Consider the following 13,793-nt stretch of genomic DNA (forward strand, 5'->3'; position numbering starts at 1 on the left):
CAAGTTCACTTGTTGCTTTGCCATTAGGAAATATGATGATAGTACTTGACCCTTATTGCAGGAATGCATCAAAGAACAAGATGCACTGTTCCTATTGAACAAGCTGCAAGACAGAAGGTTGAAGAACTTAAGTCTATTTTGGATATTGAGAAGAGTCACGGATCTGCCATTGAAGAACTCCACTTTCGATTAGCAAAATTCTTTTCTATGCTCCTTCATTTGCAATTAGTTGGGGCTTTCCATATTTGATGCTTCTTTTTTCATCTTTCATGCTTCTTTCCTTTTTTTCTTGTATTATATGCATTTACAAGTAATGATTGTACTTTTGCCCTTCTAATGGACTTGCCATAGATGATCACACTTGGAGGTGATGCAGAACTTGAGCTAGTGGACTGTTTGGATCCTTTCTCTGAAGGTGTTGTTTTCAGTGTCCGACCACCAAAGAAGAGCTGGAAGAATATTGCAAATTTATCGGGTGGTGAAAAGGTTATCTTTGAACATTGCTGACTTTAACCCTTCTATAGAATCCATTATCTGAACAATAAGCATGCCTGTCTATAGAATCCCTGAATTATGTTGACAGTTGTGTAACCTATAATGTTGTTCCTTTTACTGCTTTCAGACCTTGAGTTCTTTAGCTCTTGTTTTCGCACTTCATCACTACAAGCCAACCTCCCTTTATGTAATGGATGAAATTGATGCTGCACTGGGTACTTACCTGAATCCTCGATTATAATCCCCACCCCTCTTAAATTGTTTCGTCATCTTTTTCTTTTGATCTTCATTCACTTACATTAGTCCATATGGTGTGCAGACTTCAAAAATGTTTCGATTGTGGGGGGCATTATGTGAAGGACCGAACAAAGGATGCCCAGTTTATAATCATAAGGTAGGTTGATTAATGCTCCCTCGGGTTTATTGCTAGTTACTGATATATTTACTTATACTGATCTTGGTGTTCTTATCTTTTATGCCACCTGCAGTCTTCGAAACAACGTGTTTGAATTGGCCGATTGACTTGTTGGGATCTACAAAACTGATAATTGCACTAAGAGCATTACAATTAATTTAGGTAGTTTTGCAATCTGTGAAAAAACATATGATAAATGAGATGTTGTAAAATGATGTGGTAAAATAATAAAGTAGGCTTTTAATGTGTCAAAATAACATTTTTTATAGAACATCTGCTGTGATGCTCTATAATGTTATCTCGATTAAAAAAAAAAAAAAAAAAAGTAGAAGAAGATATAGTTATTTAAAATGTAGATAGTATGGGAGCTTGACACTTTACACTAAATAACATTAGTGTTTTTTTTTTTTTTTTTTTTAATTTCCCGAAAATTGAAAACATTTACACATGACAACCATGATTGCAACTTGCCTCTATAATATTATCTCAATTATAAAAGAAAAAAAAAGTAAAAGAAGATATAGTTATTTAAAATGTAGATAGTATGGGAGCTTGACACTTTACACTAATAACATTAGTGTTTTTTTTTTTTTTTTTTTAATTTCCCAAAAATTGAAAACATTTACACTTGACAACCATGATTGCAACTTGCAACTACAAATTTAAGTATTTCATTAAAAAAAAAAAAATTCTAGTTATCAAGAAATAATTTTGCATTTGACATTTTGGCTGACCAAATGAGTACCTTCTTCTCAAAAAAAAAGAAAAGAAAAATACCCCTTTAGAAGTGAAGCTCTTTAATATACGTCCACACTCTACGCTATATAAGTTATAGCTGTGTTTGTTTCACACTCTTGTCTCTCTGTCTCTCTCTGATCGGAAACGAAAAACAATGGGTTTAACATTCGCACTCCGAAATCGACATGTTCTCGCAAAAGCAAAACGAAAACATCATGTTTTTTATCCAAAATCCTTAAACTTCTGCACTTTCTCACACTCACAGTCACAGACCTCAACAAAACAAAACGAAGACACCGTCAACGAAATCTCGGCCATGCTCAAGCAAATGAACTGGCAGTGCCTCATCGAATCCTCGGACATACCAAAGAAGCTGAACCCAGAAGTTGTTCGCTCCGTTCTTCTTCAGAACAAGGTATCTAACCCCAAACGCCTCCTTCATTTCTTTGATTGGTCCACTTCTCAAATGGGTGGTGGTCCTCAGAATTTGTATTCTTTTTCGATTCTGGCTGTTTCTCTGTGTAATTTGAGGCTTTATGCACATGCTAGTGGCGTTTTAGAGCGAATGGTGATGACCCAGAAGCCAGTTTTGGAAATTCTTGATTCTATTCTTAGGTGTCGTGTAGACTGTGGCGGGTCTAATTGTGATGTTATGGTGATTGAGATTTTGGTTGATGTTTATAGGAAGATGGGTTTTTTGAATGAGGCTGTTACTGTGTTTTTGGAAGCTAAAAATGGTGGCTTTCTGCCTCGTTTGTTGTGTTGTAATTCTTTGTTGAAGGATTTAGTTAAGTGTAATGGGATGGAGTTGTTTTGGAAGGTTTATGATGGGATGTTAGAAGCTAAGATAAGTCCTGACGTTTATACTTACTCTAATGTGATCAATGCGCTTTTTAAAGTTAGGAATGTGGAGGGGGCTAAAAGGGTGCTTTTTGAGATGGAGGAGAAGGGTTGTCGTCCTAATGTGGTTACCTACAATGTAGTGATTGGAGGTTTGTGCAGAAGTGGGGCTGTTGACGAAGCTTTTGAGCTGAAGAAGTCGATGGCAGGAAAGGGGTTGTTCCCGGATAAGTATACTTACTCCACACTTGTTGATGGGTTATGCAGACAGAAAAGGTTGGAGGAAGCAAAGTTGGTATTGGAAGAGATGTTCAATGTGGGTCTACGTCCTGATCTTTTTACCTACACTGCTTTGGTTAATGGTTTCATGAAAGAAGGTAAAGTAGAAGAGGCTTTGAGAATCAAGGACGAGATGGTTGCCCATGGAATAAAGTTAAACTTGGTGACATATAATGTGCTTGTTAGTGGGTTCTGTAAGGTTGGTGACGTGGAGAAGGCCAGAACTATCTTGAAGGAGATGATTGCAATTGGGATAACACCTGATACCCAGACTTTTACCCCTCTAATTGATAGGTATTATCAAGAGAAAAAATTGGTACAGGTTTATGACCTACTTCTTGAGATGAAGAAGAGGAAATTGGAACCCACTATATCCACTTATGGTGTTATAATAAATGGTCTATGCCGTTGTGGTGATCTGCAACGGGCTAATAGTGTTCTGGAGCAAATGATTGCTGGGGGTTTGAAACCAAATGCGGTTTTGTACTCAACTCTAATTAAAGGTCACGTCCAAGAAAGTAGATTTGATGAGGCAATATGGATATTGAAAGGAATGAGGGAAAATGGAGTTCTGCCTGATGCTTTTTGCTATAATTCTCTTATAATTGGGCTTTGCAAGGCCAAAAGGATGGAAGATGCAAAGACTTTCTTAGTCGAAATGATTGAGAGGGGATTGAAGCCTAATGAATATACTTATGGGGCTTTCATCAATGGATATTGTAAGGCAGGGGAAATGCAATTAGCAGACAGGTATTTCAGGGAAATGCTAGATTGTGGAATAGTGCCTAATGATGTAATCTATACAGCCCTGATTGATGGGCACTGTAAAGAGGGTAACATAACAGAAGCCTTTTCAGCATTTAGATGTATGCTTGAACAAGGGGTCATTCCTGATGTCCAAAGTTATAGTGTCCTCATCCATGGTCTCTGTAAGAACGGAAAAACTCAGGAAGCAATGGAGGTTTTCTCTGAACTCCTTGACAAGTCTCTGGTGCCTGATGTTTTTACTTACAGCTCTCTCATTTCCAGCTTCTGTAAGCAAGGTGATTTAGACAGAGCTTTTAAAGTCCATGAAGAGATGTGCCAGAAAGGCATTACTCCAAACATTGTTACTTATAATACCTTGATTAACGGACTTTGCAAGTTGGGTGCTATTGAGAGAGCTAGGGAACTGTTTGATGGAATCTCAGGAAAGGGTTTGGCTCCTAATGGTGTGACCTATGCTACAATTATAGATGGGTACTGCAAATCTGGAAATTTAATGGAGGCGTTTCGATTATTGGATGATATGCCATCAAAGGGGGTTCCACCTGATTGTTTCATCTATTCTGCCCTTGTTAATGGGTGCTGCAAAGCAGGAGACATGGAGAAGGCCCTTTCCTTATCTCATGAGATGGTGCAGAAGGGCTTTGCTTCCACGTCTTCTTTCAATGCTTTGATTGATAGCTTCTGCAAGTCTGGGAAATTGGTGGAAGCTAACCAGTTGTTTGAATACATGATCGATAAGGATGTGACCCCAGATCATGTGACCTACACAATTCTGATTGATTCTTACTGCAAGGCAGGATTAGTGAAGGAAGCTGAGCAGCACTTTCTGGAGATGCAGAAAAAGAATATCATGCCAAATATTGTGACTTACACTTCACTTTTCTGTGGTTACAACAACATGGGGAAAAGAAATAAGATGTTTGCTCTTTTTGAGGAGATGGTGGCAAGGGGAATTGAGCCCAATGAAATGACATATGGCTTGATAGGTGATGCTTACTGCAAGGAAGGTGATTTGATGAAAACCTTAAAGTTGGTAGATGATGTATTAGTCAAGGGTATGATCTTGGACAGTGAAATATATGATGCACTAATAGATTCCCTATGCAAAAAGGAAAATTTTTCTAAAGTGTTGAAGTTACTTGATGGAGCTGGAGAGCAAGGACTTACACTAAATCTTCCTACATGTAGAGCTCTAATCCGTGGTTTTTCCAAGGTGGGAAATATGGACAATGCAGCAAAGGCTCTGGAAAGTATGATTAGATTTGGATGGGTTCCAGCATCCAATATAAGTGGCTTAATCAATGAAGGCCAAAGTGTTGCAAACTCTGAGAAATCTGTTAATATCTCAAAGCAAGAAATATCTGGAGTTGCTTGTCAGGCAGAACCTTAATTACTCAGCAGAGAACTGGAACTTCTGCTCCCAGTGCTTCCTGTCTATGGCTTCATGGTTGCAAATTCAGGTTCTGGCCTTAGCAGGGTGCTAAAGTGAATTAACCCTAAATTGGGTATAGTAGTTTGAGGTGACAGCTCTCGGTAGCAACAATGTGCAACTTCTTTTTTCTTAACCAGTTATTGTGGATTCTTCCAACCAAATTTTTGGAATCAACACTTGGAAAGGTAACACTATTTTGCATCCTCTTTTGTTAGATGAAATCCTTCCTGTGATAACAATTTCTTTTATAGAATAGGGCAAGGTTGATGTACCATTCTATATGTTTGCGAAAGCAACTAGGTGGTCAATGTTGTTCACTAGAACCAACCATCCCTATGTTTTTTTCCCCCCTCACTTTGCTTGTTTACTATGTTACTATGTATGTCATCTATATTTGAAATTTCTGGTCCACTTCTCCTGACAACTTGTATATATTGCTAATTTGTTGAAATGGCTGTTGTAGTTGGGACAGACTAAAAGATGAAAAATGAAAAAATGGCGCAGTAGGCTGGTGCCAGCCAAAATCAAGGGCTGAATAATATGTGGCTGAAGAAGTTGCAAGAGTACCAGCAAAAATCAAGGGCTGATTTTCCTTCCTTTTAGTAAGAAAACCTTATTGGACATGCCTGCTGGCCAGTTTAACCATGAGAGACAACTGAAAATTTTTTTTATAGGTAAATGAAAGACAACTGAAATTACCATTGATTATTCTTTGTTATGTAGTTTTTTCTAGTAACTACGGCTGCTATGAAGTGGCATACTGTTCTCTTTCATTAAATGTACTGAATTCAGCTGGTTTTTATGCTGGTCATTTTAACAGTGAGAGAACTGAAATTACTATCGATTATTCTTCGTTATGTAGTTTTTTCTTGTAACTATTGCTGCTGTGAAGTGGCATACTTTCATTCTCTTTCATTTTATGTACTGGATTGAGCTGGTTTTTCCTTCCTTTTAGCGAAAAAACCTTATTGAACATGCATGCTGATCATTTTAACCATGAGAGAGAACTGAAATTGCTATTGATTTTTCTTTAATATGAAGTTTCTTCTTGTAACTATTGCTGCTATGAAGTGGCATACTGTCGTTCTCTTTCATTTTATGTAGTGAATCTGACAGTCTGCAGGAGTGGTGGTATCTAATTTAACCAGTGCATGCAACAGCCCTTTAGGGCAGGAGTTGATTTTCTCTACATTCAAGGCTAGTGGTATATTTTTTTGTTCCAGCTCAGCACTCTCATGGTGTCCATTTCTTCTAATCCTTGCCTTCTTCTTTGGCTGGATAAACTATGTCTTTCTGTGTTGAATGAATTGGAATCACTAAAAATATTAGGCACAATACAATGCTCCTAGTTCATACTTTGTTAGTGAAATGATCCAAACTATTGGAGAAACTCTTTTTTTATATTTTGGTTAATAGTTTTTTTTTTCTTGTGTTAATGTGTGTGTACATTCTAAGTTTGAAGAATATTCCTCTTGATTCTTGAGTCTTTGCACAGTGGTATACAGTAAGAACTTTTAGTCATCTTTACACCATATTAATCTACAACTACTGTAACCAATCAACATCATTGGTCATGATTCATGATGAAGTTTTAGTGGCTCCCAAACAAAAGAAAAGTTTTATCTTATGATGTTATGACTCAAAGTACCACCTTGCACATTTTCAAGCTACCATGATTGAGATGAATCTCTCTATCCTTGCAAATATATAAAACCTGAACTATATACAAAATAATATAATTTACTGCTATAATATCCAAACTTCCTGACTAGTATAGCCTATATTGGGAGAAATTATTGAGCCCAGCAAACTCCACTGGGCAGATACAGTAATTTCTTCTATTTAGCCCTCAACCAGAAAACTGAACTAAATATACACTTGTGAAGGGGAAAGACACATTAAGTTGAGCAGATTTTACTTATGAAGCCAAAAGCTCAGGGACCCCATGATGAAGGTTTTCTTGAGGATATAATTGGCACCAACAAATATGTCGAAAAATTTGATGAAGCATCTAAGCAGTGAGTACAGTTTGCGTCTTATCTTAGTGAAAGTTTACCCTCTTATTCCTGCTTGCTACATCAATATCCTATTTTTAATGATGCACTTTGTCTATTACTTGTGTTAGTGCTAATGCTGATTGGAGGCATAATTCTTGTTAGTTAGCTGAAAAATTGAAAGTTAAGGATGGAAGGTATAACTTGCAAATGGGCTATTTATGGGGAGCCGGCCTCTAAAATAGCTCAGTGTCCTTCATTAAGATGAGAACATGTATCCTTCCAGCTGATGCTGTCATTACCAATCTGGGGCTTTTATTTTTATTTTTATTATATGAATTTACTTTCCTGTTACTTGCCAAAAAACTTGCTTTCCTATTGCTACATCTTTGATACTCCCTGCTACCATCAAATATGTTGTCACTTTGTGCTTCACTTTATTGAAATAAATATTTTTTGTTCATTCCCCAAAATAGCATTTTGTCAAATTTTTGACACCTGTTAATGTTCTTTTCCTTGTGTCTAAGGCTATAATATCTTAAAGAGAGCAGGTTTGATATCTCCAGTTTGTAGATCCTCTAGTTTAAAATTATGATAGTATAGATTGTTCCCATTGAATCTACTAGCTGGTTTGAAATAGTAAGGAGAGACAATGTAGATAACAAAGAAAATCTTTACATATTGTAGGATTTATGGGGTTGCTCATTTGGGTTTGGGTTGCAAAAGTATTTGGTCAACATTTTGGTCATGTGCAACCAAAACTTGCAGCAGTCAAAGTGGTTTTGAAATGTTAATATCACAACTCTTTTTTTTTTCTTTTTTTCTTTTTTTTTTTTTAATTTTTAATTATTATTATTATTATTTTTTTAATGATAGGTAAAATCTGAATTAAGCATTTAATATCACAACTTACTTAACAGGATGGAGGAGTCAATAAATTTAGAAAACGATAATTCAGATTTGGTGGCCACCTTGATATTTAATGCCATACAGTAGTGTGTGTGTGTATAAATCTCTTTCCTTCATATATGGTAGACTCCCATTAATTGAAGAGGACTCATAAAACTATGACTACTTTATTTTTTATTTTATAATTTTAAATTCCCCTTGCAAGAGAAGCAAGTTTAATTTTTACCCAAGTTGAAGGAGAAGATAAGCACTCTAGAGGGAGTTCCACATCTTTTGATTTAATTAAAGTTCAGGATGAAAGAATGAAACTTGCTTTCTTTGCAGCACTGGGAAACACTGTTGTAGTTAAGGATCTTGATTGGGCAGTTTCCAGTTTCTTTCTAAATCATTGGATTATTCTTCTGATTCAAAATTGTAAAAAAAAAATGCAGTGTTAAGTTTGCTCACTTGTTTCTAAAAGCAAGCTGGTGTTTTGATAATTTGGCATTGTGGCTAATAAGTTGGTTTTAGCTGCTTGTGCTTGGTTGATCTGGATTAGTTGCATTGGAGTAACTAAAGTTGTCAGCTTATAACTTTTTAATTTCTTATTACCTCGTGCGCACTTTCCTAAAGAAAATTTTGCGCAATCTACCTTGTGACAGATCCTTTTCAACTGGAATCAAAGACAAATGAGAAGGAAATTTTAGATGTTTTACTGCTGATAGAATCTTAAGTGGAATATGTCACAATGTAAGCAAACATATTCTAAGAGATAAGAAATCATTTTTTAAGGCCTTGGGCATCTTAGCCCTGCCATACATTTTATCAGAAACGTAAATCTGTTTATACCAAAAGGAATTATCATTAATGCCTAATTTGCATTGGTCTCATGATGAGGTTAAATCCTCAAGTTCAGTCTGTGGGTGGTTTCCATCTTATTGAGAGTAAAATAACCAATATTGCCATATTGGTGCAAGTAGATCTTGGGTCTGGCAAATTTTTAAATAGCTTCTATTTTTCATTTTCAGGCAACACGTATTGCATACAGTGGAAACAAAGAATTTCGACGTGTGGTAACACTTGATGGTGCTCTTTTTGAAACATCTGGTACAATGAGTGGTGGAGGAAGTAAGCCTCATGGTGGCAAAATGGGAACATCTATTCCAGTTGCCAGTGTGTCGGGAGAAGCTGTAGCAAATGCTGAGAAGGAACTGTCTCTAATGGTTGAAAAATTGAATAGCATCCGCCAAAGAATTGCTGAGGAAGTGCAGTGTTACCAGGCATCAGAAAAAGCAATTGCAATCCTGGAGATGGAACTAGCTAAAAGTCAGAAAGAGGTAATGCTCAGTCAGGGGTTTTCTTAGGTATCTTTTACTTGCTAAATTTGAAGGGAATATGTCTCACCTACTCGAAACTTCAAAGGATGGTTGATTACTTGCGTTTTTATTCATACAGACATACAAACATATATATGAAGCTGCTGCAACTATGGACTTGTTAGACATTTCAGTGAAATTTCTTATAATAGAATCAAAGGCCTATGATTCTATTATATCATAGGCCTTATTTTTGATCTTGTTCAAGGTTTTGACAACAATTCTCTCGTCTAGGATTTTTAAAGGGTAATGAGATTATTCGGAATTCATAGCTTATAGTTATATTCAGATTGCTTGATATTCTCTCGTCTTCACTGGTTCTGTTATGTCTCTATCTCACTCTCATTATTATTCTAATTTTCCTCTTTAAATCTATTCTCCTTTCATTTTATTTGCTAACCTATTGTTTTCAGTCCTGTCATTTTACACATCAAAATACTGTAAGTTGCAGGGTCCTTCGGTGTCTTTAATAAAATATTATTTTACATGGAGACTCTGAATGAGATTTTGAGCCACACGCATCAAAGTTCCTAATGCCTAGCCTCAGGCTTTAATTTAGAACCAACTACTGTGAACATGAATAAATATTTTCGCAACATTGAATGAGATAATGCTCAATACAAGCCTGGACAGCTTACCTTTGATATTTGTACACCAAGTTTATGATGAACACCAGAGCATTAAATGCACATAAGAATACTGAGGTTCAAGAAATTTTTATTATTATCAACAACCGACTCAATTTTAAACAGGGGAAAGTCTTTTAGTAGAATGATGGATAAGTAACATGATCCACTATTAGGATTGCATAATTTTTCTAAGTTCAGGTGCACCACAATTGGCACTTACAAATCCTTTTGAGCAAATCAATTGGGTTCTCTTTTCTCATACTGCCCTTGTATTGTTGCAAACCTCTAGATTCACGTAAATGATTATTATAGGGGATTTATTTTGATCACAATCAAAATCACTCTGGCTGGTAAAGCAGACGGACCACCGTACATATAATTGGTATATCTATTACAATGACTTTCTTTTTGGATACCATTCAAAAGGGAGATATACACAAAAGTTATACAAGTGCTGGGTTGTACCAGCAATAGTTCAAAGGCACCTGAGTTGCTATCTTTGCTACAGACCAGACATGTTTGACTATAAAGTGGGGGCACAAAAAGCATGTTACAAAAGAGCCTAGATTGAGCAAGGGTATTAAGATCAGCTAATCTAGTATTGTCTAACCAATCAGTTGATCTTTTCTCTTTAAAAGCTTGGACAACCTTCCTATCATCACCCAAAAACAAAATATACTGAAATCCGTGGTGCTTTGCTCTGATGGCAGTATCCACCATTGCTTCAAACATAGCCCCACCTTTTGATTTGGTTGCACTACAAGCAACTCCGAAAAACACACTAACTCCCTGCATATTTACTACTTCACAGGCAAAAGAGCATCTTTTAGTCCTATTACATCTTGCTCTTGTTATTTTCAAAATGATCTGCCATGGACTTGCTACGGGTTGTTGCACTGGTTTTAGTCTTCCTGAGTTCCTGTTGTAGAGAGATTGGTCATTGAAAGCCTCTTTGTACCTGCAAGATAAAGCTTGTGCTGTTAGTATCACATCCATAGGATTAGGATCTGTTCCTTCATGAACCACCCTGTTTCTATAAGTCCAGATTGACCACAGATATGTAAAAACAGCTTGCAAATATTCCGTTGAGTGTGCTTCCTTCTTTTTATGTCTGAGCAGAAGGGAGGTTAGCCATTGTTGAACAGTTATGCTAGTGAAGTCAGAGGAATGAACAGCCAAACTTGAACCATGCCAGCAAGCTCTTGTGAGAGGACATAAAAGAAAAAGGTGTGTGGTGGACTCACTCTCTTCATTGCAGAAAGGACATAAATTTAGGGATGAAATCCCTCTACTAAATAAGCTCAGCATGGTTGGCAATCTGTCAAGCATAAGCTTCCACACAAAAGTACTAATTTTCAGCGGGACTTTCACACCCCAAATTAGATTCCACACCCCTTTTTGCTGCAAGGTTGGTCCTTGTGTGACAGGGCAGTCCTTAACCAAAATCTGATAAGCAGATTTGACCTCATAATGCCCTTCATTTGAGTATTTCCAACAAAGCTTGTCTTGGACAGCATCAATTCTGGATAAGGGAATTTGCAAAATTTTTGAAGCTTGAGCAAGGGTATATAAGGATCTTACTAAATCACACTTCCAAGAATGTGAACTATGATCAATTAAATCACCAATAGTTCATGTAGCTAAGCCTGGATGGTTTAACTGTGTGTTTTGTTGGGCAAACCAGTTTTGATGGTTGAGGGGAATATCAAATCCTCTTCCAACCCTCCATTTCCCTTCCCTCAACTTTGGGTTGTTAGATTTGATGATGTTCTTCCAAATTTAGGAGTGGTGAGGCTTAGGACTGCACTCTTGCACTGACCCTCTAGGAAAATACTTAGCTTTGAAAGTTCTAGCTATAAGAGAATTAGAGTTTTGAGTGATTCTCCAATATTGTTTGGCTAACATAGCTCGATTCATTAGACTAAACTTCTTAAGTCCTAAGCCACCATTTCTCTTTGGCTGACAGAGTTGATCTCATTTGATAAGATGAAATTTATGTTCTCCAGGCTCATGCCCCCACCAAAAAGCCCTAACAATGGAATCCATTTTGTTGCATATACTTTCAAGCACCCTAAAACAAGAGAAAGTATAAAGAGGGAGGGATTGTAAAACTGATGAAATGAGGGTTGTTCTGCCTGCTTGAGATAGAAGTTTTGCTTTCCATCCTTGCAATTTAGAGTTGAGTTTATGAATAAGAAACTAGAAATCAGCAACTCTATTCCCTCTTAGCTTGAAATCCAATCCAAGATATTTGCTAGGATTTTGGATAAGATTCACTTGTAGCACTCTAGCTAAGGAATTCTGATCAAACTCATGCATATTGGGAGAACAATGTAGGTCAGATTTAGACAAGTTAATTTTCTGACCCAACAGCTTACAATACCAATCAAGGATTTTCATTATATTTTCTAAGGAGTGCTTGTCCTTCCTAAAGAATAAAAAGAAATCATCAACAAACAACAAGTGAGTAAAAGACACCCCATTCCTCCCTAATTTTACCCCTTTTATCCTATTTAAACTTTCTGCTTGGAGAAAGAAAATGGAAAGGATGTTTGCACACATAAGAAAAAGATAAGGGGATAAAGGGTCCCCCTGCCTCAATCCTTGTGCAGGTATGAAAGGGGTTGTTAGGTTCCCATTTACAAGTAAAGTATATGACACAGAGGACACACATTTCATAATCCAATTAATCCATTTTGACTCAAACTTCATCACAGATAGCACTGCTTTTAGAAAATTCCAATTTACCCTATCATAGGCTTTACTCATGTCTATCTTTAAAGCATCAAAACTGAATTTTCTTCCTTTTTTTTCCCTAAGGACATTCAAAATTTCATGAGCTAAGAGAATATTATCTGAAATATTTCTTCCTTGAATGAAAGCATTTTGATAGGGTGTTATTAGGCCATCCATGATAGGCTTTAGTCTATTGACTAGAAGTTTTGATATGGCTTTATAAATCACATTGCAAAGACTAATAGGCCTGAAATGTGTAACCTCATCAGGGTATGCAACTTTGGGAATCTATTGACTAGAAGTTTAGATATGGCTTTATAAATCACATTGCAAAGACTAATAGGCCTGAAATGTGTAACCTCATCAGGGTATGCAACTTTGGGAATAAGGGTGATAAAAGTATGGTTAAGGGGTTTAAAAAGAGAACTTGAATGGAAGAAGGATTGAACAGTGTTAATGACATCAATCTTGACCTCCAGAATTCCTGATAGAAAAAAGCAGGAATGCCATCAGGTCCAGGGGCCTTATGAGGCCCTAATTAGAAAACTGTCTCCTCAATTTCTATATTAGAAATTGGCCTATTGAGCATGCTGCATTGTTGCTCAGATAAGGGAAGAATAGGTAGATTTTCAAGCTCATGGATGATATCATCTACACTGGTATTGTTATAGTTCTCATAGCTTTTCCTAAAATGAGAAGTGAGGATGTTTTCAATCTCCTCTAGTATGTCAGTAAGAAGGCCTTGATCATTCTTAATTTGAAAGATTCTACTCCTAGCCCTTCTTTGTTTGACCACAATTTGAAAAAATCTAGTATTCCTATCCCTTTGTAGAATCCACTTGGTCCTTGCCTTTTGAGCCCACATAAATTCTTCCCTGTCAAGCAACACCTTAATTTCCTCTCTAAGATTTTTCTCCTTCTGAACATCATCCATAGATTTGATTGAATTTTGAATTTGTTGTAAGATAGTTTGTTTCAACCTGATGCCATTCTCTACCTTTCCAAACACCTCCCTATTCCACTACAAAGCTATCCTTTTCACATTTAGAATATTGTTTCTCAACCTAATAGCCCTAGGGCCATGAGATTGCACATCCCAAGCCTGTTGAACCATTTCTCTGCACCTAGGATGTGTAAGCCACATTTGTTCAAATCTAAAGGGTCTTTTCCTGAATGGGCCTTGAACTTCCAAATCTAGAATGA

The 13,793-nt window shown here is 36.7% G+C and overlaps 1 protein-coding gene and 1 long non-coding RNA gene across 9 annotated transcripts; both read left to right on the plus strand.

Annotated features, from left to right (window-relative positions):
• The first annotated feature begins 302 nt into the window (after positions 1 to 302).
• LOC126706351 (uncharacterized) lies at positions 303 to 1,059 on the plus strand. The gene is made up of 4 exons (XR_007648562.1): positions 303 to 486; positions 623 to 710; positions 815 to 889; positions 984 to 1,059. It is a non-coding gene; the product is annotated as an uncharacterized LOC126706351 (long non-coding RNA).
• A 595-nt stretch (positions 1,060 to 1,654) lies between these two features.
• LOC126705619 (pentatricopeptide repeat-containing protein At5g61990, mitochondrial) lies at positions 1,655 to 9,532 on the plus strand. Of its 8 annotated transcripts, none has more exons than XM_050404710.1 (5): positions 1,655 to 5,152; positions 5,431 to 5,641; positions 6,072 to 6,171; positions 6,854 to 6,985; positions 8,878 to 9,532. In XM_050404710.1, exon 1 carries the CDS (start codon positions 1,803 to 1,805, stop codon positions 4,923 to 4,925), a length of 3,123 nt encoding a protein of 1,040 aa, XP_050260667.1. In that variant the 5' UTR covers positions 1,655 to 1,802; the 3' UTR covers positions 4,926 to 5,152; positions 5,431 to 5,641; positions 6,072 to 6,171; positions 6,854 to 6,985; positions 8,878 to 9,532. The 8 variants fall into 8 exon arrangements, with proteins under 8 accessions (XP_050260667.1, XP_050260672.1, XP_050260670.1 ...); XM_050404715.1 differs by lacking the exon at positions 6,854 to 6,985 and having other exon boundaries at positions 8,878 to 9,186; positions 9,305 to 9,532; XM_050404713.1 differs by having other exon boundaries at positions 6,084 to 6,171.
• Positions 9,533 to 13,793: the final 4,261 nt, after the last annotated feature.

The sequence above is a fragment of the Quercus robur genome, chromosome 11, assembly GCF_932294415.1.
Source record: "Quercus robur chromosome 11, dhQueRobu3.1, whole genome shotgun sequence".
Lineage (NCBI taxonomy): Eukaryota > Viridiplantae > Streptophyta > Magnoliopsida > Fagales > Fagaceae > Quercus > Quercus robur.